Source organism: Pipra filicauda, unplaced genomic scaffold (genome assembly GCF_003945595.2).
Source record: "Pipra filicauda isolate LSUMZ 115617 unplaced genomic scaffold, ASM394559v2 scaffold7_size6619720_pilon, whole genome shotgun sequence".
NCBI classification, from domain to species: Eukaryota; Metazoa; Chordata; class Aves; order Passeriformes; family Pipridae; genus Pipra; species Pipra filicauda.
In genome coordinates, this window is record NW_024104976.1 from 4,330,522 (window position 1) to 4,357,124 (window position 26,603).

Below are 26,603 nucleotides of genomic sequence, written 5' to 3' on the forward strand. Positions count from 1 at the left end.
GAATCACAAATCTTTCAGGTTTCCTGACCTTGGTGGATTGGTTCTCTCTGCTCATCTACTGTCAGGTCACAAACGTTAGTCAAGTTTCATCCTAAAGTTGCCAATAGGGATTGCCATAGGAATACTCCAGGGCATGTGCTTTTTCTGGATTGTTTACAGAGGAAAATACCTAGTCAGGCCAAACTTTAAATAAGATAGAGGAAGAATATACTAATGAACAATCAGAAGAGCTGCAACTTCTGTAATGTATACAGTGCACATGTCATTCAAATTTGAACTATTTCCAATTTCCACAATGAAAGCAGAATTACAGGTTATTTCTGTCCTCAAATTCTGATGAAGGGGGGTTGAAGGCCAGGGGTACTCTGCAAGCTTTGTGCAAGACTACTAGTTTAGAGAGCATGGACTCTAATCAAAGTAAAAAAGGCTGTGCCAATGGCAATGTAACCTGTACCAACTGGCAGAATGGTCCTAAAACTTGCCATACTTCAGCAGAACAAACATCTATTATTTAACAACCAGAACTAAAAATAGCAAAGCAGTCAAGCAATCATCTCTCCACTTTATGAACAGAGAAACAAGAAGCAAAGCTTAAGTAAGTTGCTCAAGGTCAGATGGTTTGTTGGAAATATCATCAAGACAGATATATAATAATATAGTAATACTGGAAACAGAACCCATTATTCTAGAAAGCAGCTAATAAATACATTTGATGTGCTTTATCTGAACAGAAGCAGGAGCATATTTCAGGTGCTAAACATTCCAAACAAGCCCTAAAAGCACATGGCAGCTTTGTTGTGACAGTGGCCAAGCACAGCTGCCAAAGCTTCACAGAGCTTCTGCCTGTCTCCTGTAGGGCCCAACAGACAAGTGGCACCTCCCCTGCTGCAGGACTGACACCCTCTCACACCTCACACACTGCTGCTGCTCCAGATATCAGCAGCTCTGGTTTTCATGGCCATTGATCCATTATTCTCACCAACACTGACTTCTTCGCAGAGGATTAAGGAAAGAAACCTTGACTGTCTCGCTGAGTGATTATATGGAGGATACCATTTTAAAAATCAGGTTCAAAAGTTCATTTAGTATGTGGCTACAAATATAACAAGCGAAGTCATAAGAGAATCTACTGCTAGACATGTTTACTACAGTTAAAAAGATGTTATAATGAATTTTTAATGACTGTTTACACCACAATTCTTGCTAATTATCTTTTTTTGGATTGCACAGTATACAATGATTTTCTTATGATCTTCCAGAAAATGACAGTGTGTCAGAATGTAAGTGGTGCAGTATCACATGGAAGAGGCAGATAACTCTGGACTCTTGCATGAGCAATTGCAGTCCCAGTGCCCTTACAGTGGCTGCTTTCCACAGCCCTCTGTTACTGGAGACCTCCACAACAGACTACTGCCACCACCTCTGCTTCTTCTTCCCATTTCTCTCTTTCTCACTGAACTGTGTTGAACTAGGCAGCCCTAAACATTTGTGTGTGGCTCTGCACGCTGTGGCTGTGACTGGTGCTACCAAACGAGTCATTCAGAGCTATAAAGCCACGGCCTTCCAGTCTAATGTGCTCTCAGATTCTGCCTTGCAGCTCACAGCTTTCCAACAGCACATAAAAACACAGAACGCATTTTGCCACAATTCAGCTTAATTTTGATTCATTTCCTCAAACTATTCTGATCTTGGATTTTTCTTTTTTAAACTACCTGAACAGCATTAAATCTACCTTTGCTAACCTAGAGTGGCTTTTCCACTGTTGACACGACTCCTCTGAACTCATCAGCAGGACAGACAAGGAGGCATCTGGAACAAAAAATCAGACCATCAGGACACTGCTGCTCTGTTCCAGGTCAAGCCATGGAGACTGCTTTGCATCCAAGACTTCTTTGTCAATCCAGTGGGTGAGACCTGACCTTCGTACAAACTGATAATCCCTACCTCAGTACACAAAGTCCACCAATCTGCAGAATTTGATGCAAAAATAGTACTAGTTTAATTCAACTTTCTTAAAATGGATTTCCAAAAGCAGATGACTGGTTAACCTCCTACTTCTTTACTCTCTTCTCCAATGATACTTAGAAACACCTACCCCAACTCCCATTTTTTCGCCACAGAAATATCTGGTGTTAAGAGTTTTACAAGTGCAATTTTGCAATTTGCCCTTTTGCCACTGAAGACTCACATACAAAACAGTGAAGACCTTAACACACTTGCTTTGTATCCACAAACATCAATGAGGAATAAAGTGGACAAAAATGTCATTTTGCATTGCTATTTCAGTTGGGTGCATCCAAAACATTTAAAAAGAGGTAAAATGGAGTCCCAAGTTTTTTTGCAATACAACACAACTTTAAGCCTCATACAACAACAAAGATATTTTAAGGTAAGAGAATCCAGTGCCATTTGAATCAGCCTTTGATAATGTGACTTTAAGGAGTACCCTTAGTCAGCTCAGCCATATAGCTGGACAGATTCTATTTGACAGAGTCCAGATGGTTGTCTATGTCGTCCTTTTATCTTACCCACTGGTACTTCTGGATGAAATGTTGAAGGTAGAAAGTCAAGATAAGCACTCCCTTCCAGTTTTAAGATTTATGAGCTCAAGACTCCGATTTAAAGAAACTCCCAACCTGCTCACTATTAAAAACAAACAAAATCTCTTTCTGAGTTAGTGCTCCCCAGAAATAATCTCTTATCACTGCCTAGATCTTGTTATTTTAATGCACAAAGGAAGACAATGTTTTTGCATTTCAAAGGCTTTTCCTTCTTCAAAAAATGATCTCTCTGTCCTAGGCAGTACAGCAGAGCTAACAGGACCTGTAGTGTTGCACATTTCTGGGAAGGTATGCAACTTTTGAGGTTAGCGAGACTTTAAAGAAAACCAAAACCAAACCGACCAAAAATCTGATGATTTTCACAGACCAGGAAAAAAACGTGACATTTGTCTGCCAGGTTTTGTGCAAATATGCACTTCAATCTAGTTCCTTCCTTAAAATGTAATGCTGGCCATGAATTAGCTGTTCCAAGGAAACAACAATAAAAGCAATTATCATTGTCATTAAAGGCCTAAAGAGCAGTGGAACTTGAAGGCAAAATAAGTTTCTTGCATAGTCTGATCTGGGCAATACATAATCCTACATTTCATAAAATCATGCTTACAAAAACACTCAGTCACCCTTCCGTGCCATACCAGCTATACTGACAGTTCTACAAAGGGCAGTCACAGCCACTTGCTGCTGGAAACAGGAGGTCAATATTCCATGGAAAACAAACATCAAACCCACATCATGTATTTTTTTTTGCAATGGCAACTAACTGTGATTGCATTTAGTGTCAGTACCTGAAAGCACTGCTAAGGAAAGGCTTCATAATAGCTGTTAGTCTCTAGAGCCACCTATTTTGGTCTTGCAGTTTATTAAATATTGAAAACCATTCTGGAGTTGTACTTACCAAAATGCAGTCCACTTTAGATTGTACAGTTTTGCTAAATGTGAGGGAAGAGAGAGAGAAAAGAAATATTGAATTAATCTAAACAGCAATGACAAAGCCATTACATATTAGAATCTCTATCACTATACTACAGGCTTTATGTCTTACAGTTAAATACCCTTCTAGTTTATGGAATAATACTCATCCAGCTGTTTTTATGTTGAAAGTCACCCAAACTTAACTGCTTGTCAAAATTCTTGCTGTTTTGTTCTTTTCTATAAGAACTGTAGTTTTTAATGAAATACCATTGCAACTGGGAGCTATTACCCAAGTTGTAATGCAGCCAGGATGGATGGCACTACTTTTATTGTAAGCTCTTCAACAATTCAGATGCATTGTTTACCTGTAAACACAATTAACATCCCCCTCTCCCCACGCTTCAGTAAATCCCACCATTTCAAGGCATTTATTTCTAGCTTTCCAAAGAGCTGCTACAAAGCAGAGAACTGTTATTCTACTGGCAACTTTGGAGTTTTCCAAGTTAGTCTCTCTACCTCCCAGTTGGCTTATTAAGATGACATTGGGTGGGGACTGAATTGAAGTATGTCAGAAACGACCCCAGCGTATGTGCCAAGGCCAGCAAACCGTATGGAATTTATTAGACTTCATATAAACACACTCATAAGCAGCTTTCATGTTTCTTAAGGGTGCTGTACTTCACATGCCTGGTCTGACTGCATCAGTTGAAGGCATTTTATCTCTGCTCTCAAGAGGAACAGAAGCTTTCACACACAGAAAGCCCCAGTCTTTACTGCTGGACACCTACTGAACAAGCACCAAAAAAAATGCTGTTTCAAGTTCAGAGAGCAATTCTTTTCCCCAGAGAATAAAACATAATTCAATATCCTATTAACACAACAAAATATCTCACTGGCAGTTATTTTACTTTTGTACAGATGCCACCACAAACAGAGCTAAACCCAGCCAGTCATCTGATGGATGTATTAAAACCATAAGTAAGAAAGAAACTAAACAAATGGCTCTGATGTCTGGTGGTGACAGGAACCAGCACCTACCATTGCATCACATGCTCAAAGGAGGCAGGGGTTTGGTTGTCCTGCTCATTACACCACTTCATTTTGATACTAGACAGTCTCAAAATCTGTTTCACAAAGGCTGCTAATACTGATGCCCCTTCCCATACAAGAACTGCTCATGCTATAGTGACAGAATACAATAAAATATTGGACAAGTCCACTGAGGAGATACATAAGCAGAAATCTGCTTCAGCTGACTTCATGTAGGGGAAGCCAACGGATGGGTAGACACTCAGGAACACCAAGGAGACACTAAAGCAGGACTACTGGGGATCTGTAAGAACAAGGAATGCTAAGGACAGTAAAATGGGAGCTTTCCTTGCCTTGGGAAAGATGCTTACATATACTGTAGCATCTGAAGAAGGGAACTTAAATGTCATCTCACCCATCAAAAACCACCATCTTACCAGAAAAGTCAAAGGACACCAAGCATGGAAACCTGCTGCTGCTGCTGAACACTGTCACTGTGTCTGACCCAAAGCTGAGCCAAGTCTGCTGACACAGCTGCTCCAGCAGCTACCCTGGACTCCACCTCACCCACCGCCTCTGACCTCTCCAAGGTCCCACAATCCCTGTGCTGCTACAGATCCACAACCTCTCCTACAAAGCATTAGGCAGCAGGAATCAGGCACATATGCCAATTTTTGTATATAAACCTTTTCTATGGCTTCACATGACAGCTTATGCAGAAAAGGAGCATGGAGTGTAAGGGAATGCAGGGTACTGACATAACAAACTTAGTCCAAATACAGCCTCTGCTCTACAGACTTGCAGACAACATCATGTTCTGGGCTTTTCAGGAGAACACATTCCAGCCAGCTCGGCTTCCGTCCTGTTATAGGTTCTGCCAAACGGAGCATCAACACACCCAACTGCATTAACATTTTCTTCTTGCAAAGAGAAAGAGGCAAGTTGCCAGGAGGCAGCTGGGCAGGAGATCCCTAGAGCTGTCCTTTTATCTCCAAATATCAGTCTGAGTCAGGAAATGTAAACTCTTAAATTTAGTTCAGGCTCTTCCCACTGTGACCTCTGCTCCTCCAGCCCCGATCAACAGCGTCAAGGAGCCGCAGCAGAGGAGCAAGGATAAGGCCAGTAAATGCGGCTTTGCTGTGTTTCCTTTTCACCAACTCGTGGCACAAAAAGGACAGTCAAGTTCATGTCCTCCAATCTGCAAGCAGATGTTGTGACATTTTAAAAGGCAAAGGTCCCATGGCTTCAGCAGGGATAAGCATGATCTCTATTTAAACAGCAATTGTTTTTCATCTCCTGCCCCATACTCTGAGAACACCGGGAGGACATCATTAAAACTTGTTAGTGGTAAACTGAGGCTTCTTTCTTCCTAACCAGAGAACAGCTTAATGTGCCCTAATTCTAGAAAACCTGTGCCTACTGACAGAAACACTTCTTGTTTCCCCTCCAGTGAAGGTGATGCACGTCCAAGCCAAGCAATGACAACCCTGAAGAACGAGTCCTTTGACAAGGAAGCTACTGGGACAGTGACCTTCTCATGGTCCTGAGCACTGCACAGAAATGCTCCACCTGGTGACACTGCAGAACACATCTCCACCGTGTCAGGAGGTAAAAGGACAGGTGGCAAAGGTGGCAAAGGGACAGCCATCCCAGTTACACCAGCCACCTGTGTTTACTTCATCCCCACTTCTTCCTTCACTAACAGGACAGATACGCTTTGAAAGCTGAAGTTTCATTTACCAACGAATAAGTCTGCTTCTGTCTCTGTCAAATTCATCCCTTATCTAATTACTACTGCAGTTACAGTACCTGCAAACAGCAATTCCTACAACAAGGCAGAATCAGGCCCTACACAAAGCCACTTCCAACATCTGGAGGCCACTACCCACACACTTTGCTACAAGTCCAGGAATAGCTGCAGGAGAACAGCAGGAACGACAGATGTTCTTTCTAATGAAAATAACCATTTGAATCTATTACAGACCTGAGCCCACTGGAAACTAAACTCAGAAACTGTACCTTAAGCCCTCAGCCAGAACTGCTTCTCCTAGAGAGCTGCTCCTGGGAGCTCACTGTGACTCACCCCCACCCAGATTCACAGCTGATGTTACTCTCCCTTTCACAGCTCTTCATGCTGACAGTCTCCCTGAAGTGAAACTAGTTCATTTACTTGATCTAAAACTTAATTCAGGTTACTCCAAGCAGTTTCATCCAGGACAAAACTTCTGATTCTGGGAGCAGCTGTCTCTCATGAGCAATAACAAAGGTGGCTGCTTTTACAGCTGCCTTGGATTTACCAGCTTGAGCCCAATGACCCAACAAAAGAACCACAGAGTATAAAACTTTTTATCAAAATTTTGCCCCCCCTCCAAAAAACCCTCCCAAAAATTAATGACACTACCACAACCAACAATGAGATGTTTGCTCAAGGGGTACCACTGTACTGACTGTTTCAAAGTTCAGTCTCTCAGTCACAGAGTAACCCAAGAGCCTGTTGCACTGTCTACAGCGGTGTTCCTCAAAATGCCAGCACTGCTCCAAACGCCACCAGTCTGGATCAATTTGCTCACCCACCAACAGCCACTCAAAAACATGAGCCCAGCTTCTACTAATGAGTAAAACAGCAGAGAAAAGAAGGTTTCTCAGTCTGTGTTTGGAGAAGCAGCACAGGGCTGCTTGCTGCAGAAGCTGCTGTGTTTGGAGACCTTTGATCCTACAAACTGCCCAGAAAACACGTGTTGGCTGCTTTGGGTCTGCAGCAAAAAGCCTTATGGGAGAGCCTCCATCTTAACAGCCTCAGCTTCTGACTTAACCTTTAGGGGCAAGATGTTTGAGAGATTTTTGAAGGTAACTTTTGAAGGCTGTAGCAATTAAAGCTCCAAAATGCTGAAGTCACGCTGACAAACTCCTGAAATTATCTTCAAGAGAATAAAAAAGGGAGAAATCAGACTATTTCCTCAAACTGCCCTTCTATCTTATGCCAAAGTATGCATTTCTGTTTTCCCTGACCTATTTACGTATTTCTGCTCAGAGAAAATCCATTTTAACAGCCCCAACTTGGCATGGGCAGAATGAGGAGTGTGTTCTCTCCCCAGGTGAGCAGCTGGGTTTACTTTACACTGAGGGAGAGGCAGAAGGGGAAAAAAGCAGGAGGAAAAGGCAAAAAGATGCAACTTTTTTCCAAGTGGCATAAAACCAGATGCTGCCAACCTTCCTCTAATTAAGCAATACTCTACTTTCAGCAATAGGTAGCTGAACTGCACGGAGCAATATGGGAATATCGTATTACAAGAGGTGGCAGAATTCAGTTGCTCTGAGCACATCAAGTACTTCCTTTAATGCTGCAAATAGTAGAAGCCATATAACCACAAGGGATAAGAGAAGCCTTATGTCTGTGAGACCAGAAAGAGGGAAGTTTTTGGGAGGAGTAAAAGAAAGCCCTCAAATTTATTAGCTACTGCCTACTTAACTCTGAGCCTTCTCAAAGCCTGCACAGCACTGAAACTAAACCCCAAGCTTTCTAGCTGAGAGCATTCAGTCCCTGTGAAAGGCAGCAGCGTCACAAACACCGTGGGAGCACCCACATATGCACAGTGAACACACATGAACACCCACCCCTGCAGTCACAGCTCCTGTCCTGGGACACACTGTGCAGCAGAGGATGCTGGAAAGGGGGCTCCCGAGTTGAGTCCCTGGCAGAAGTGGGACAGCAGCACTTCCAGGACACTGTGGTTCTGCAGGGGAGACATCCCAGCCACAGAAGTTACACAGGGCATGGCTCTCAATTGGACTCATTCCTCCAACGGAGGAAGATGTCAACAACAGCAACAGATCCAGTTCAGCCAAACTCAGTGGACAAGTGGAGCCACAATTTATTGTGCCAAATACAGTAATGGTTTGACTCAGCGGTCAAACGTGGGAAGCCCAGAGTGATTTTTTTTCATTAAAAGTTTGGTGCCGTCAAGGAAATTGCCAGATATTCTGTACCCCTTTCATCTCAAGACTGCAAGTATTTGCCTAAAGTGGAACACCCTCCCAAAACCAGCCTCTGTAGCTGCGTTTTATGTGCTTGGCACATTTTGGGCAGCCTGGAGAAAACATTATTTCTGCCAAACCATAATGCAATTGATGAAAAGGAACCACTTTCCATCACTGCCAATAGCTGTGCCGCACATCATGAAGGCAGGGCATAGTTCCTGACTGGACAGCAAGGCTTCCCCACTGCTGGGCTCCCAGTTTCGAGCAGGGGTGTGTTATGTTACATAATTACCCAAGACGTAGGACTCAGTAGGAAAAGTAGTAACTAGAATAAAAAACTCCAGTGTACAGTTACTTACCATCAGCACCAGTACCTAGCAGTTATCACTTCAGACGGCAAACCACTTACCCTCTCAGACAACTAACAGAGAGAGAAAGGAGGTTTATAAAGTTCTAAAATAAGCCTTCTTCAGAAAAGGAGAAAAAACAAAAAAAACTCTGAAGCCAAAAGAACCCCAGCAGGGGCTGTTCAGGGCCACAGGAAACCCCCAGTGACTCACGTGCAGCGCCTACAACTCCAACATCACATGGCAAAACAGTGCTGCCACGGTATTTTAACCCAGAGATCTGAAAACAAGCCTTCCTAAAGAGAAGGGTACTCAAGACAGCAGTTAGAATTGTCTGCCAAGGAAGGATTATTTTGGCCACATCGTCTTTTAAAAAAATTACTGCAACCTGAAAAGCCTCCATTTCCCACTGCATCAGTGGTTCTCCCACAGCATCTCTGAAGGGTGTTTGTCAAACTGTTTAACAACAGGGTCGGAGGGTAGTCTGGAAAGGATGCTCCTGGTGGGAGCAGTACCACATCATTGCCAGGCACGTGTCTGCCAGGCACAGGAGGCATTTGGGTGTTGACAGCACCCAGGAACTCTTTCTCCTGTGCAGTGTCCTGCTGCCTCTTTGCCTCTTGCAAAAACCCATCTGGCTCCCAGGGAAAGCAAGTCAGACTCTGCTACAAAATACCAACAGCGACAGTTTTGGCAAAGTCATCTTTCTGAAAGCCATGTTAAAATAGAGAGGGTCATTATTAAACTGACCATATATCCTTTTGGAAAGATTCAATCTCAATTCCACAACTCTGACGACACCAGGTGACATTAAAAAAAAAATAAAAATCTCTATTTACTCTGCAAGCTGTGAGAAACCACTCAATAAAAGGATTACCAACCCCATTACAGTAAGTGGTACTAACAGAAAGGTACTATTATCACATCCTTACCACGACAGGCACTGTGTCCCAGCAGTGCCTGCAGGATTCTTAATTCTTAATCTTACTGAATTAATGTTTCTCTTTCTTAGACTAACAGCTCTAAATATATCTTTATATAACCTTCCACTCAGAAGCACAAAGAAATGTTAAACTGGAGCCAAGGATCATCTAAGGAGAAAATTATGAAACAGCCGCCTATGTGTGCTGCTACTCAATTAACATCTTAACATATGCCATGTTACATTGTCTGGCTTGGCTCACGGTGATAAAGAAGTAAAATGGCTGTAAAAGCATTTCAATTAAATATTTAGAAAGCAGAGCTGCACAAGGTTGGAACATGTTTGAATTAGCAAAATGACGACTATCTATACTGCTCAGCTAATGGTGTAAGAGCTTTAGCACAGGGTGCCAAGAAAGGAAAGCACACCCAGGCCGGGCAGGACTCCCCTCCCACCCTCGGGCGTGCAGCAGCCAAAAATCAGGTGGCTTCTGATGCCACCTAGGGGCTCTGTCCCTGCCTGCACTGCTCCCTCCCCGGGGAGAATCCAATGTCATGCCCCAGACACCAGGCACTTGAGCCCAGCACAAACACAGGCAATCAGAGGCAAAACATTTAATACAAGACAGATCAGGTCTTTCACGATTCAAATGTAGATATATTCTTATTCCAGAAAAAAAATCTACAGGGACCATAATTGCATCCTGGAAGCACATGAAGTATTATTATTTCCCTAAAGGATAAAAATAGCGGGAGTTGTGTCCACTAGCAAAGTGTCCAAGTCTCAGGCCTCGAAAAGTAAACCAAGCAAGTATTCAACAATTGGTAAATATTGGCTCTTCAGCTCGAAAGCAGATTGCTCCTCAGTCCCAGCCAAACCACCCTTCTCAGCGAAATCAGGAAGGAACAAGCACAGCAAAACGATAAAACAGTGCAACCAGGCAGGGCGAGCTGCAACGATTCATCCTCCCTGTAACCTAATCCACCCCCTTCCACTCGCCAGGGAGAATAAGCCAGACCGGTTTTCCATCAGCCATAAGGAGCAGCAATGCTGCATCACAGCACTGAAAAACACAGTGGTTCAGCACGCCTTGAAGTTAATGCAGGTTAAAATGTGTCAAACACATGACTTCAACACTTGCTACTGAAATAAATGCCATTAAAATATTTCATATAGGATAAAAATTTAATCCCTTCACCATTTGTGACACTGTGATCATTTTATGAGTATAATTAATGCCAAATACACAAACAGCTGAACAAAGAAGGAAGATAAGGCTGCTAATGAAATGCCCAAGACTCAAATGTAGTCCATTGTAATGAACTGCCAAGAAATAATTAGCCAGCAGACATCAGAATACCTCCATCTGAAATTTAGGTCTACAAACATCTTTTAGCTCTCTGAAGAAATCTGTTGTATTCAGTGCTAAAGGTTTGTTCCACTATTCTTAAAATAACTGAGAAGAACTTGCAACAACCACACGCGGCCAGGTGCTCTATTCCAACAAGACAGTCATTTAACTACCTGGTTGGGTTTTATTACATTTATATAAATTCAGTATTTTGCCACAAGTTATTTTAATGAACTCTGAGAAGAGACAAAGAAAATGCTTTTACACAGCTCTCACCCTGGTTCGTTCAGCACTGCTCTGAATTAAAATCAGTGCGTATTGTTATATTCAAGCAGGAGCCTGTTCCAAGGATGCTGTGCCCTCTGTACAGGATGTGGGAAGATCATATGACTTTAGAGGAGCTGCATCCTATATTTAATACTAACAATCTCTGATCTCAACAAAGCATCATGAAAAAAGACAGTTTGAGTAGGAACTTCATCTCAAGGATATCCCACTGAAAGCAGAAAGGTGGGTGCAAGTCACCAGACAGGCAGGTTTGCGGCTAAACAGCAAATCATCCATTGAAATGGCTCACATATTCCACAATAAAAACTTCTGGGTTTAAAACTAACTATGAAAAACCAAATCAATCTTTGGTTGCTTCTGAATCCAGTCTATAGATAGCTAAAAGATCTGCTGGGCTATTTTCAGTCATCATCAGCAGAAGAGAATCACGTTATTACTTAGGGGTCTGAAATGGAGATGCTGTAAAGCACATGGAGATTTTTCTCCAGCCTTTGTCCTATAAGGCTCTAAGAAAGGATGCCCTGAAACTAAGAGGGTGACAGTCCTCAGCAGCACTTAAAAAACAAAACCAAAAGCAAACAGGAAAAAAGTGCACCCACAAAACACATGTGCACAAAATAGTTTCCCTTCCATGCCTGCAGGGCCAACAAGCTGAGGAGGAGGAAGAAGCCTCCAACGGGGCACAGACTTTGTCTTCCACTGCCCTTCCCTTGGGAAAGGGTGGGTATAGACAGCTGATGGCAAAGCAAAACAATACTCATATAAGCAAATAGAAACAGTTCCACACTCTGCTTACAGGTAACACACACCCATAAACATACAGATTGTATAGGACTCTGTTTACTGCACAGAACTCTGAGCTCAGGTGAATCCAGTGTAACAGCTCCCAGTGTCAGCAGCTCTACAGCAAGGTTTTCCTACCATGTGTGTTTCCCAATGCTGGTGCAGGTACCTGGATGGCAGATTTAAGCCTGCTATAAAAGCTGTGTTTCTTCTTCTTTATTTCGCATTATTTCCTTCAACATTTTCATGACCCACACCTATCCTAGTTATGTCCTATTAAAAGAGAGATTTGCTACTGGTTGTACCTCTTCATTTCCCTATTCATTTGGTGCCCAGGGAGGTACTGTCTGGTTCACAGTCCCACAACCCAGTCCTATCCAAGCTCTTCTGTGGCCTTACCCTGAGGGAGCAGAGCACACCCTCTGCACTGCTGAGCCGTGACAAGCCGGCACTCAGACACCCCACATAGCCACCCCCTCTCCAAAACCCACAGGGCCAACAGCTGCACATGTCCCACTGTCAGCCTGGACAGAAGCCCCAGCCTTCATGCCATGCTGCCATCTCAGTACTACTTGGCCTGGCACGTGGTGGGAAGTGGAGAAGCATTCCCTGAGCTGCACTGCACAGGCACTTCACAGACACTGCACTGGGGAGGTCCAGCTTAACCCACAGTGTTTCCCTGGCACACTCTTCATCCTTCCTCCATGCCACAGATACCCATCACTCCTCTCCATACTGACCAGCTCCCCCATAGGCATCAGCCTGTCTTTCTGCAAACAAATGCAGCTTTAATCCAGCCCTCTCCTCTTGATGCTGCCTGCAACATCCTATTACCTCTGCTTCTGCCCTGATCTCTGGACATGTGCACTCCTCCTTCTCCTTGCTCCCTTTCCTCTCATGGCTGCCCACCACGCAGCTCCTCTGCTCCCTTTTTTCCACTTGAGGAACCTGTACCCGATTGCTGACTCCTAGGGAATGCAATCCTTGCAACCTCTTAGGTTTCCCTGTGCTGAGTAATGCCCTGAGTATCTACATGCACCCTCCAAGCATCTGCCTACTAAAAGGGTCACTTGCTTCCTCGTGCTAGATGGGCATGGCTTCACTGCCACAGGAAAGTTAACTTCTCTCCCTGACCTGTGCCACAATGCTCACTGGCACATTGCAAAACTCCTCCTTGACTATTTTGTAGAGGTGAAAATCTAAAGCTGAACTTAGGCACTGCTGCCCGCTGGTGACCATACAACATCCCATCACAAAAAACTCCTTGTTCAGCTCCCACAGGTTCTTTCAGGCCTCCATCCCTCAGCCCTGCACCTGCACACTGGGGCATTTCTCACTCACCTCTGCCTATCGGCTATGACCCACTCCAGGCACAGAAACTGTCTGGTCTCTGCAAATAAAAAGCTGTGAGTAGCCAGAAGTCTCCTGCCTACCTCAAAGGTCAGGTCACTGAACGCTAGAGCGGTGTAACCCATCAGTTTTCCACCCTCTGCCTCAGGGGGTAAAAAAAAATAAAGTTTGTAGCATCTTTTAAAATTGTTTTAAACCCTAAAGTAGGATCTTCGGAAAAGTTACAAACATGCGCTACTCCAATTCTCAAGGATTTCTTTTGAAACATTTGAGTTCCCCTCACCTACAACCCAGGTGAACTCCAGTTTACTTGCAGACTCAAAAACTTGTCTAAACCTGTAAGCTGCACTTGCTTAAAATTAAACCTGCACAAAATTTAATTAAGTTAATCTTGTTTAAGTTCATACCTGCATGCATCTATTTCATTTTGCACCTACAAAGCTGGGTCTAAACACAATTGCACTCACTCCTAAGTGGTAGCTTAACTGTGTCCAATGAGCACTTTACCTGGGCCTGCACTGCAGGAAGGGCTGCTCCCACCTGGATCACGTTCCGGGCTCCCAGGCTGCAGCACCATCGGGCCTGCCTGGCCCCAGAGCAGCAAGACTGACTGACAGCCCCACTGCCAGCACAGCACATGCTGCCAGCGTGGGGCAGCCCAGCATCACCCACTCAGCACCTCCACTCCACCCTCCCTGCCAGGCTGCCTCTGCAGCCACGACGAATGAGCAAGCAGGTCTATCAGAGTATTGCTTTCATCTAAAACCTGATTTATGAATGGAAATCACGAACAGCGGGCATCTGACCAGTATTCAATACCCCACAACTTTAAGGTTCAGTACTCTGTCCCCTTGGAACAGTTTGCTGCAGGCAGGCTGTGCTATGCCTGGCTCTGCCACACCATCCTACCCTAGGCAACCAAGGGGATGGGACCCAAAAAAAATGGGAACTTAGCCATTTTCTTCTCAAGTAACACACCTGCTTTGCAGGCAAAGAGTTGTCCATAAGCATTTTGATATCTATTTCGGAAGTTTTCACATTGTCACGGTTTTCTTTTGAAAATATAGCAGAGGGCACGTGATCTGTCTTAGTACAAAGTACTGAAGCCAAAACCCCACAGGTCACTGAGTTTAGCACCCTGTTAAGACCATTTGCAGAACACCTGCAGAAATTCATCATTCATAACATGTATATTCCAAACATCCCAGGAAACTGCACAGTTACACCACAACTTACTTAGCAGAACAGCCAGAAACAGAAAAGGCTGTCCTTGATTAAATGTAGATCAGACTTAGGAAAAGCTGCATTAAACTTCTGACTTTGCAAAAATCATAGCACCAGAGGATTATATTTAAGAGAGATGCAGACAGAGATTCTAAAGCAATACTCACCAAGCTAACTGTGCTGTTGAGATTCACCTGTAGGCTGCAGCACGTAGCTGACTAACATCTCCCAGCATCAAACAATTCACTGAACTGTGCTTCTGTAAAAGTGGCACACTAATGTTACCCACAATTACAATTCTGATAGGTCCTTCCAGAAGGAGACATTGTCTAAGAGCACCACAGAACCGACTGGTCTGGATTTTCATTCCTGTGAACCACATCATGCGTAAACATTGCAGTGGGAGAGCAGATGTCTGCGTTAAGGGAATGAAAATGTCCTTATGTGATTATTAACAATTTAATTTCAATTTTCAAGGTGAACTACATGCTGCTTTGCCACTCCTGTGCTCAGCCACTGAACTCATCAAACCAAAACTCACTTTTCTGAGTTTGACCAATTCCAGAAGAATACGAGGTACTCGAGGTAGTGATCCTACGCTGGGCCTCATTTACCACAAAGTTACTGGTATTTAAAGTATTCAATGGTAACCAAGAACTTCACTAAAGCAACAAGAACCCCTGGGAAGTGACAAATAGCAATTAATAGGTTCTGCCCTGCACACACTTACCCATTGCAAATATTTTCCCTCTGAACAGCTGGAGCTGTTGACTGACAACATCCCAGTATGTGCATGTGTGACCAAGTGTTCACAGAGGGGCTTCTGCACACTGAACCATGGTTCACATTATCTGTATTTTGTTTTTCAATCAAGTTGCAAGTTTCACCAACTTGATTGTACAAACCATGGTGATAGATGAACTCACTCTCTTAATCCCTCTAAGAAAACTAAATTGCTAGCAAGAAAAAGATGCAGTCCATGGGAATATGCTCCATGAAAGCTGAATGGGAACTGCTTAAATTCATAGGTATTAAACAAAACAAAGCATCTTGTGTTTCGTTATTATTCTTAGCCTGCAAGATCAAGACCATTGCCTTTTTTTAGCCATTATTAACCAGGAAAATCGGCTACTCAAAGTACATTCAGGCATGGATCTATAGGGTAATCAGACACCTGGCTTCTACTTGAAAGTACTCAGTAAGGGATAGGTGTTTGAATATCCTCATGGATCACAGACTTAATTACATAGGTTACCAAATCTTCAGGGTCAGCACTGGCATTTTTTGCATGATCAAATGATGTACAAGATTAATTGCATTTAGACAAACCTTTGTGCAATGTAATTAAACACATACAAACCACCAGCATTTCCAAACTGCTGTAAAAGGCAAAATAAATGCTTTTTCTTATGTCTTCAGCACATTTGTTCATTATTTGAGATTTGTTTCTTTGAATCAGTAAGCCACCTCCAGATGTTAAATACAACTGATAGATTCTGTTCAAAATTTCCCAGGGATATTTCTAGATCTTTAAAACTACATCTGCCAATCCCATTTCATTCACTTGTTGAATGGAAGAGGCAAATACACTTTTCTCTCAGCTGCCAATTCATTTCTCAACTTTTTAGGAGTCAGTGATTGAACTATACCACTGGAATCAAGCATAATGAAAGTGATGCTGCAGAGCAGGCTCCTGGAGCCAAAAGTTGGCTTAGCTCTTCAGCAAACTGTGGTTCCAGGTGTGCAGCTTCCAATTACTGCCAGTGAGTAATCTGACTGTCTTTTAAATATCAACTAATTTATTCAGTCTACATGACCACTAATAGCAACTGTAGGCTCTCCTAATTTATAATGCCAAAAGGCTTAATAAATAAAGAAATAAAAAAATCAAACTATAAAGAAAATAGACCAAGTTTTTATACACCTTATATCAGAGGGACTTTGTCATACTATGTCAGAGCTTGGATAAAACAGGTTTCTGTGGCACTGTCTGACTTCTGCAAGATTATTTCAAAATGAATTTTGGCCTTTGCTTCAGTCCACCCCATCACAGCAGAAAGAGCTACAGCCTTCAGCAAGGGCTGAGCACTGTCCAGCCTCGCAGGTGCCTCAACCACAGCTCCCAACTTCCATAGAACCAGTGCATGGATCACAGTAATCACTGACCTTGCACTGAGAAACACCAGGAGAAGCACAAAGCACCTGAATCCCAACATAGAGAGGGACATGGAAGCTATAAGAGAATGATGCCAAGTACCAACAGGCACAGCTCACTGCGGCAGGGAACCCGTCCTGCACGGAGCTTCCCGAGAGCACAGGCATCCACCACCTGCCTGCTCTTCCCAAGAAACTACTGCCTGCACACCTCCAGCACAGACAACAGACTGGTCTTGCCAGAGGATGTCCAGCCCTGAAGCAGAAGCCTTGAGTCTCAATTTCAAATGGCCTCCAGACACAGCATTCACACAGGATCCAGAATCCCCTTGTAGGATTCTTGCCCCTGGCTTAATAAGCACCCAAGCTTCTCCAGTAGTTTCCTCCACTGAATAAGCATTAAAACTAATATGTGGTTCTAGAGGTAGGAGTTGTCACCATTTTTCAAAGAAGATTAAAAACGAAGACTAAAATTCCATCCACGAAAAAATACTGAATAAATGTTAAAGCTTTTCAATTTACTGGCCTTCAAAGAGTTACCATTTGTGGTACTGAGTAGCTGCCTTTCCAGTCTGTATTTTCATGTGGCAATGGCCACACAGGAGTATTTTTACTGCAGTCACAAAGACTTCTCCAAGTATTAACAAGTGATTTCTAAACAAGGGCAAGAAGGTGATGAGGAAGATGCAAGAGAACAAATTGTCCATCCTACTATGCAGCACACCTTGCTCACAAACTAATTCTTGTTTGTCCAAGGGATACTTGACAGACACTTCCAGGCAACCTTGTACTAAGAAAAAGATGCAACAGTTTTTAAAGCTGATTGGTTTAAAAATAGTTTAATTCACTGCTTTAAAGGCAACCAAAGTAACAAACTGTAATTCCTTCTGTCCAGTGCAATCCAATTTTTTCACTCGCAGGTGCCCCAACAACCTTATAATGGCACTTAGGAACTTCTGCGTAAGACATACGTGTTGCCTGCATGCCTGTGAGGCCATCAAACAGAAAGGACAGCCACTGATCACGGACCTTGGCATTTAACCACAAACTTCCTCTCAGGAGGGGATATGAATACGCCTCATTTCATAAACAAGTTCTTCCCAGGAACAAGATTTTCTTCCCAAACTTGAAGTACCTGACAATCAGTAGGTGATAGCATCCCCAGGCAGCTCCTGGGAAAGGCTAAGCAGGACTTGTTGCTGTGGAGGAACACAGGTTCACCCCAAGAAACCCATATCCATAGACACAACCCCTGTCCCAGCACCACCATGTGCTGCACCACGCAGAGTGTTTGGGGTCACAGCCAGGAAAACACAACAGCTCACGTAGCCGGAGCAAGAGATAAAGACTGGACCACTCACCAGGTGGAAGACCAGTTAGGTCCACAAAAAAGAGCCTGGCAGCTCTGCCACCCACGGGAGGCCCCTCCACCAGAGCCCCACGGTGCAAGTCCCACCACCCAGAGCCATCCCCATCCCTGCCGGCAGCAACACCCGGCCTCCTCACCCTTTGATGGGTACAATGTCACTGCAGCAACCACAAGCAATTAAAAACAAGCAACAGGGAAAATATTTGGGAAGTTTTGAATGTTTTTTTTCCACTGTCTTAATGATTAAACATTCAACAATACAAAACACTTGGCAGCTTACTGAAACCCTGTTGATGGCACAGCAGCCGATAACGAGCATCCTACTTGATGGGAGATAATCCTTTTTCCATTAAATCAAGAAAGCATTAAAATTGAGATACTGGCTAACTCCATTTAGAACAAAACAAAACAAACCCTTGAAATGCCCAAAGATCCAATAGAACACCACAAAACATGCCACCACTTCCAGAATTTTAAATTTAGGGGACTCTTCTCACTTGCTTAAAAGTACCAATGTGTGCTGGCCTTTTGCTTGGGTTCCTTCTGGGTGACAGAGCACCCACTGCTTTTTCATCTATTCAATTCACCTTTTGAATCACCTGCTGCTAACTTTTCAAACATACAGTCCAGCATTCTACCTCTACTGCTTCAGAGGCAAGCTGGAAAGCCACCTCCATCTCCTCATCGCAGTTTAAAAATAAAGAGTTCCCTATTTATATATGAGGCTTTGTAATATTAGATATTAGAAAAGCTTGAACCAAAAATCCAAATTTGGATCCTGATCTGAATTTTGCAGCTCTGGCCCTTCTCCAAATACTTCTGTTTGGCAAGCAGCAGAGTAGAGTAACAAGAGAAGGCAACATACATAAGTTATGGGATCTGTATAAAAACATTAAGCTCAACCCCTGCTCTCAAAACTACACACGCACACACAAAGACTAACAAAACCACCCCAACTGCAATTAATTAAAAGATTAATCAGTGCTTCAATATAAATCTGATCACCCAAACCCAAGGAGTACCATCATCTCACCCAATTACAGTACTTTTTCTGAGTAATTTATACATCCAGGAACTTTTATTTGGGGGGGGGGGTTCCAAGTGTTCCTTTCAGGAGAAAATTTGGATTCCTACTCACCAATGGCACACAGACATATGTGAATCAAACAGAATTGCCCCAGATGGCAAGCAACCCAGCTATGGAGGCCTGAGATGACAATCTTGAAATTCTGTGCTTATTAAGAACTCATTAGAAATGCTGCTCTGAATCACAATGTCACACAGTCTGACTTGCTTCAATGAAGAAACTCCAGCAGTAGAAAGTAAAATGTTTATGAAGCAAAGAATTGCGTATGCTTGATGCTGTGAAGTCAACAATTTAATGCACTCTAATGCATTTTAAATGAACAGCTGTAAAACTTATCCAAATCTTTTATTACTTGAATATTGTTTCCCCCCACATACTTTATTAGATTCAATTGTTTCAAGAAATGAAGACATACAAAACCCAAGAGTGAAAAATCCACTCTTCCTACATGCAGATTTTTAAAGATCTTTTTTTTTTCCTGCAAAGCTACTTCATCCAACTCAGAGCCAGGATATTCAATAAAACCTCAACTCCATTCTCAAAAGGTTACATAAAGGTCACCATTCATTTTATCTAGGTTTATTTTCTAACCTTGTAAAAATGCCTCCAGACCAAATTGGCTTCCACACCTGCTGACCCAGAAACTCCACCACCGTGGTGGCCATGCCCCTTTTGGAAAGTTGCTTCTCCTCCCACGCCGACCTGGCACGGATTCCTGCCACTGACCTGCCCGCTCCCACAGCCAGTGGCACGGGGGAAGGCTTTCCCAACAGCACAGGGATGTACTTGTAGAAGAATAAATGCTCTTGAAGGAATTCTTCTGGAGGGGCTTCCCCACAAAAGATGGGCTTCCTCTTTACAGGAACGTGTAGTAACAGGTAAAGGGTGTACCTGGACCTTGTTCAGGGGAATGGAAGGTCTCCAAACAACCTCCCAGAGGCCACCTCCAGGAGAAGTCAAGTTGAAAAAGTGACAAATGGTGTAGGATTTACTTTGCCCAAATTCATGAGATATGCACCACAGATGGTTACACCCTGGCACATAGTTTAAAATTTGTTGACAGTCAAAGACAAATAGGCACATTGAACTGATCAGATGGATTGTTTTATGGAAACATCTTCCCTAAGAGCTGGCCCTCACCAGAGAGGATATTTTTTTGTCCACAACTTGCACAGAACCAGGTGGAGTGAAATGAAACAAATTCCACTTTCTCTTCCTATCCATTTGGGGAAGCAGAGTGTGAAGGAGAATGACATGCTGCTAAATCCTTTGCCCAAGGAGGTCTGGCCTTCCCTGAAATCATCAGGAACTCTAAAATATGGTCCACAGTTCAATTTTTTCCTATGTATTTGACTACTTATACACCCTATCAGGAAATACATTTGGGACAGACAAGTCTTACCATCACCTGCAAACACCTGCAAACAATGGAACCAAAAACCCTGGGAAAATCGAGTTAGTGACAAGAAATCTTTGCAGTTTTACATACATATCTTAGCTGAGGGACTCAAGGTACTTTTTCAAAAGATGTAAACACACTTCTGATGTTGCACAGATTTAGTGAAATGAGTGCAGCCCGTACACCTGCCAATGATAATTATTTGCCTTTCCCCACAGAAATCAGTAATCTGTAATTGAAGAATTATAAACTGTGTTTCCCACTTCTAACAATGAATTAACCAGGACGAAGGAGGGAATGATGGTGCATTTTGGGCTGAGGCACAGAATAACCACAAAGAATCTGCAATCAGTTAGAGGAAATTTTAAGTTCTCCACTCAATTTTACAGGCCATGGAACAAAATACCGAGTTATGTTGGGCTTTTTTCTCTTATTTCCTGCCTCCTTTTCCCAAGCTACAGGAAACAAAAAGAGAGAAAATGCAGATGGACTGGTCTCCAGACTGGTCCAACCTTACTAAAGAAATGTATGTTTTAAAAAAATACATATAGGGTCTTACAGCAATTTCAACTGCAGAAGAAAACCACTAAAAAGGTGTATCCACCTGCTTTGCTAAGAGCCTGAAACACATGCTCCTTGAGCTTCCCCCTTCATTGCCAGGCATTTTATTAAAAATATCAAGACTGTCAATCATTTTTTCTGCTGACCTAACTATACAAGTAAGTAACAATTCCTACAATGAAAATCCTCAACGGCATTTCCCAAGTTGCAGAACATTTGCTCTGCCAACAGCTAAGTGATGATCCACGCTTGCTGACAATGCCTAATGAGGAGTGATGGATGCAACTGCAGGAGGGAGCAGGAATGATGTAAGTCCAAGAAAGAATGGAGCCTTCCAAAGATTAGAAAACACTGGTGTTACAATCAGCTAATCTGGTTTTCTAGCACGATACCAAGAGCCCAAAGCTAACAAAGGTACAATTCACCTCCTACTCCTCCTTCAACACAAGACAAACTGGGCCTTAGGACATATAATTTCGGCACTGCCCGGCCTAGCTCATGTGGTTTTCCATTACAACTTCTAGCTAGAAGAGTGATTTGAGGACAAAAATTATGGGTCTGAAACCCACACCCATGTCCAGCTGAAATGGCTGCAAATGCAATGCTTTGTTTGCCACTCCACACTGCCTGGTCCTCAGCCTGGTTTACACGCGACACTGGGGAGGGGAAGGAGAGAAATTAATCTCTCGAGCAGAATTACTATATTCAAATCCTAACAGATGCCTCTAGGACAAAAAGAGCTGAGATGCAGGCAAGGTGAAAGAGGCTGGGGCCAACCCATGCACAGATGCAAGCACCAGATTACTATTTACAACAGTAAACAAGTGCTTATTGAAGAATCATCACCAGTTATTCGCAACAGTGAACAAGAAAACAAACCTGTCCGTTCCTTCAACGTTCGCAGCTACTGGATTTTGGATTAATACACTGAGTGGGGGGATTAAATTGCCTAAAACTGTCGGTCTTTTTCTTTCACGCCATGGAGACAGACCCTCAGCTCACACCATCCTCCCCTGGCCACCTCCCCATCTCAATCCTTGTGCCACGCCGCTTTTACATCCGTACTTCGCCGTCTTCGGCGATCAGATATTCTTTGGCAACTCAACGGGATATTGAGTAGACTCTGTCTTCCCCACCATATGTTTGGGTACAGAAACATCGTATACAAATAACACACATTCAGTAATACCCTCACCCGAAGAAAATAATTGAAACCCCATTAGTCTATATGCTCAGACAGCTGACTAGGGAGGTTTTCCCGCCTCGGGCTCCAACGTCTGGACAAAAAGCTATTAATAAATATGAAAGCTTTAACGAATCTAAAGGGAAATAAAAACAGGCAGATTAAGGCCCAGTGTCCAGCGAAGACCAGGGCAATTTAGAAACCCGCCCATCCCGACACTAATCAGCCAGGCTGGGCTCCCAAAGACGTGTTCTCCCCGTCTAGACTCCTAATCCGTCAGTGGGAAAAGACATCCAGTATTATTTCTGCCCACTTCACCCACACCGTAAGAACATCCAACCGCCTCAGCAACTCAAATACGCAGCACCAAACAAAACCAGACACCACTTTGCTGGATGTGTTCAAGTGGGGCGGGCAGGACACAAATACAGTGAGACAGTGATGAGCTTCAATTACTGGAACCAAACAGCAGTTAAATACCTGTAGGTGATGTTGCAGTGCAAATAAATACTTCCAGATTTGTTTTTAAGCACAGCTAAGTCGCTCTTTTATCTTCCCCTCCTCAGTTCAAACTAATGGTCACTTTATATGCAAAAAAAAAAAACAATCGCTCAAAACACCCCAAACAAACAAACAAACAAAAAAAAAACAACAACAAAAAACCCCAAAACAGACTAGACTCCTAGCAAGCACATTTTTAAGTCTTCAGTACATATACTGACTGTGACTGCAAATATAACCAGCAGGACTTAACCTATTGTTTCAATTTAAGGGGCTCCACATGTACACAATTACTTAAGATGTTTTTGTCAAATTACATTTTAATTTAATAAACAGAATAAAATAAGTATAAGTCGAGGTACTGAATACCTCATTGTCCCACTCGTGGCCTGCATCACACTCTATATTTATATTTGTCTGTACAGGGGAGGGACAAGCACAGACTTGTTTGTGATCCTCAAGTCCAGTATTTCAGTAGCTGCTATATTTTGCTATACTACTATTTTCATTGACAATATAATTTGAAGACTGAAACCCTTAAAATAAAAAAAAAAACCAAAAAAACAACAAAACAATAACAAACACAGCCAACTAAAAACCTCCATCCACTATGCACAAACATGTGCAGGAAAAAAGGAGGTGTGGGGAAAACAACAGAGAAGAGTACTAATCTGGATGTGCTAAACCCCTTGGGAAGGAAAGAGGGAATTGAGTGCACCAGCCTGCCAGCACATGCAACTGGCACGGCAGGGGAAGAGGGGAGGAAGAGGAGGGAAGGAGAAAAGAGGAAGCTCTCCTCTGCACATTACACTGAAGTTCTGTTAACAGCAGTGCACTGCCATTTTCACAACCAGCCTTCCACAACCTCTCCTGCTGTTTACCCATCACCAGCACCCACTGAACAGAGCAGCAGACCCAAGGCTTTCCACTGTTTACCCGGGTGCAGTGTGCACGACATCCCTGGCAATGCTCCTCATCCTTGCCGTTCCAAAACAACCACCGCATCTACAGGAAGATGCAAATTAACGTGAAACTCCAGCCTCAAATGAAGACTGCTTGATCACAATAGCGAAACACGAGGTTTGAAGACATCAAAGAAAAGGTTTTCTTATAAAAAAAAATAACCTTAACTTCAAATACTGCATTTCAACAGCAAAACCCACAGGGAACGGATGCTGCCTGAAAGCAGCAGGGAAGTTGAAGCCCGGTGCAGGAAACAGGTAGGCAGGAGGGACACCCGTGTTGAGGTGAGGAACGCCTGTGAAAGTACCAGGAGACAGGGCTGCAAGGTGCTGGCGAAACCTCTGCTGGTCACAGGCACTTGGCACCAGGAGAGCCACTCACATCGGGAAAAACGCTGCATTCCTTTGTACCAAACGTGGGTTTGGGCTATTCATCAAGTTTACCTGAATCAAACAAGAAGCTTTCATTTCAGAGGCTAACATTTGTGCTCTTTTCCCTTGAAAAGAAAACCCACAATAAAAGCAGAGGTTTTACTTAGTAGCCATTTTGTCTTCAACTTGGACATGATACCTAATCTGAATGCAATGTAAACATGCTCTCCCAGGCTCATTTCCAAACAGAACGTTCATGCAAAGAGAAGAAAATATGAAAAGGCCATCAACTAAATACCATAATAAATTAGGAAGGCGTGAAGATTTTGTGATCCAAACAGGCAGGAAATTCTGCAGTTCATATTCCCTCCCTAGGTCACATTGCAGAGAAAACCAAAACAAAAGGTAGCAAATGTGGATTAAGCAGAATGAACAGTTATTTACTGCTTAAATAAGTAAAAACCACCACCATGCCAATAATAAATACAATGTCAGTATGCCATACAATAAAGGAATCGGAAGGTAAAATTATATGTAGATTCTCTTTCTTTTCCAGCTATATCCATTCAAACCACACAATCTAACTGTAATATGACGTAATATGCAAGCTAGATCAGTATGTTTTCATTGGGATGAGTACATGTATAAAATATACACGGTGTGTGTATATAAACGAAAACATTATATGAGTAACCTGTATTTACAACTCCCAACTTTCACTATACTTTATCAGCACCCTCAGCCAAAGGCAGCTTTTAAAAACATACATAAAATACAAATGCTGCAGGTGACAGCCTCTTGCAGATATTTTTTTATAAAAAACACAAAGTGCTTTATTTGCAGGAAGCTGAACTCAATTCACACAAATGCACACAAAATAAAATTCTTAAGTCAAATGCCGGTTTACTAGGAATTTTCTTTTAATTTTTAGGGGAAAAAAAAACACCAAAACAACCTGGATTCCTATGCAGGAACTTGCAAACCATCACAAGTTCCAGCCAAAACTGCACTCGAACAGCCCGACTGGGACCCCGGGAGAGCAGAGGGTTTCCAGGGAGGCTGGACAATCGCACCGTCCCCGCTGGGCTCCGCATCCCCCGCCGCCCCAGCGCCGCGCCGGGGGCTCCCGAGCGCGGTACAAACGCGGCCGTGCGGGAGCTGCGCCCGCGGCAGGTGCCCCGCGCCCCGCACACGGGGCCGTCCCTGCCCCGCGGGCCCCGCGCCGCCCGCACAAAGGGGCCGCGCCCCCCCCCCGGCCCTGCCCCGGCCCCGCGGGGCCCGGCCCTTACCAGATGGAGCTGCGGATCTTGTGCTGCAGCGCGCTGGCCTCGCCGCCCTGCAGCCCCGGCACCAGGGCCGGCAGGGCCCCGCCGGGCGCGGGGGTGCCGGCGAGCCGCCGCGGCGGCTGCCCGCCCTCCGGCTGCTGCTCCTCGGCCATGGGGACGCGAGCGGCGCTGCCCGCACTAGGCCTCTGCCGCAGCGCTCGAGTGAGTCGCCTTCCCCCGCCGCCCGGGGGACATCACGGGCGGAACCCGTCCCGCCGCTACGCCGCAGGATGGCGAGCCCGGCCCGCGGCTCGGCGCATGGCGGCCCGGCCCCCGCCGCCCCCGCGCAGGGTCGCTCGGCGCTCCCCCCGCCCCGCAGCGGCAGCGGCAGCACCTGGCCCGGCCCGCCCCGCCGCTCCTCGCCCCGCGGCCGCCGTGCCCGCCCGGCCGCGCAGTGCGCAGGCTCGGCGTGCCCCACACACGGGCCGCCCCGCGGAGGGGCCGGGGCCGGGGGCGGCGAGCGCGGCCGGGGCGGGGGCGGCGGCCCCGCCGGCAGCACCGGGACCCCCGCCTTGGGGAGGGGGCGCTGCGCCCGGAGCGGCCCGGCGGCGGGAATAACACATACACGCGTGTCTGTGTGTGATGTGCGTGTCTGTGTGTGTTCCACAGCGGGTACGGCACACGCAGCCGCCCCGGTGTCCGGGCGCGCCGCAGACACGTGAAGCCGCTGCGGCGGCAGCAGCATTGCATTACATCAGCTGCGGCACCGTGGCCGGGAGCGCCCCGCAGCCGCGGCTGATAACAAAATAACAAGTGCCTGCCGTGTCCCTGGGGGAGCCCAGGCCGGGCCATGTGTGCCCTTAGCCTGCCCGTGCGTCCCCCGCACATGAATGGGGCCGGGCTGCCATAAGTGCCGCCGGCCTTTACCCACAACCTTCCTGTGATCAACGTTTTCCCAAAAATTTAAGATGCTCAGGTACCACAACTGTATTCTGTGAACTGCAC

At 44.5% G+C, this 26,603-nt stretch overlaps 1 protein-coding gene across 1 annotated transcript in view; it reads right to left on the minus strand.

The window, feature by feature from the left end:
* The window catches only part of RFX7 (regulatory factor X7), a 49,905-nt gene extending 23,998 nt beyond the window's left edge, over positions 1–25,907 (minus strand). The window contains exons 1-2 of the mRNA XM_027736923.2: positions 25,623–25,907; positions 3,457–3,490 (exon numbers count right to left, since the gene is read on the minus strand). Coding sequence (XP_027592724.1) covers positions 3,457–3,490; positions 25,623–25,771 — 183 coding nt within the window. The 5' untranslated portion in view covers positions 25,772–25,907. The remainder of the gene's footprint in view (positions 1–3,456; positions 3,491–25,622) is intronic.
* Positions 25,908–26,603: the final 696 nt, after the last annotated feature.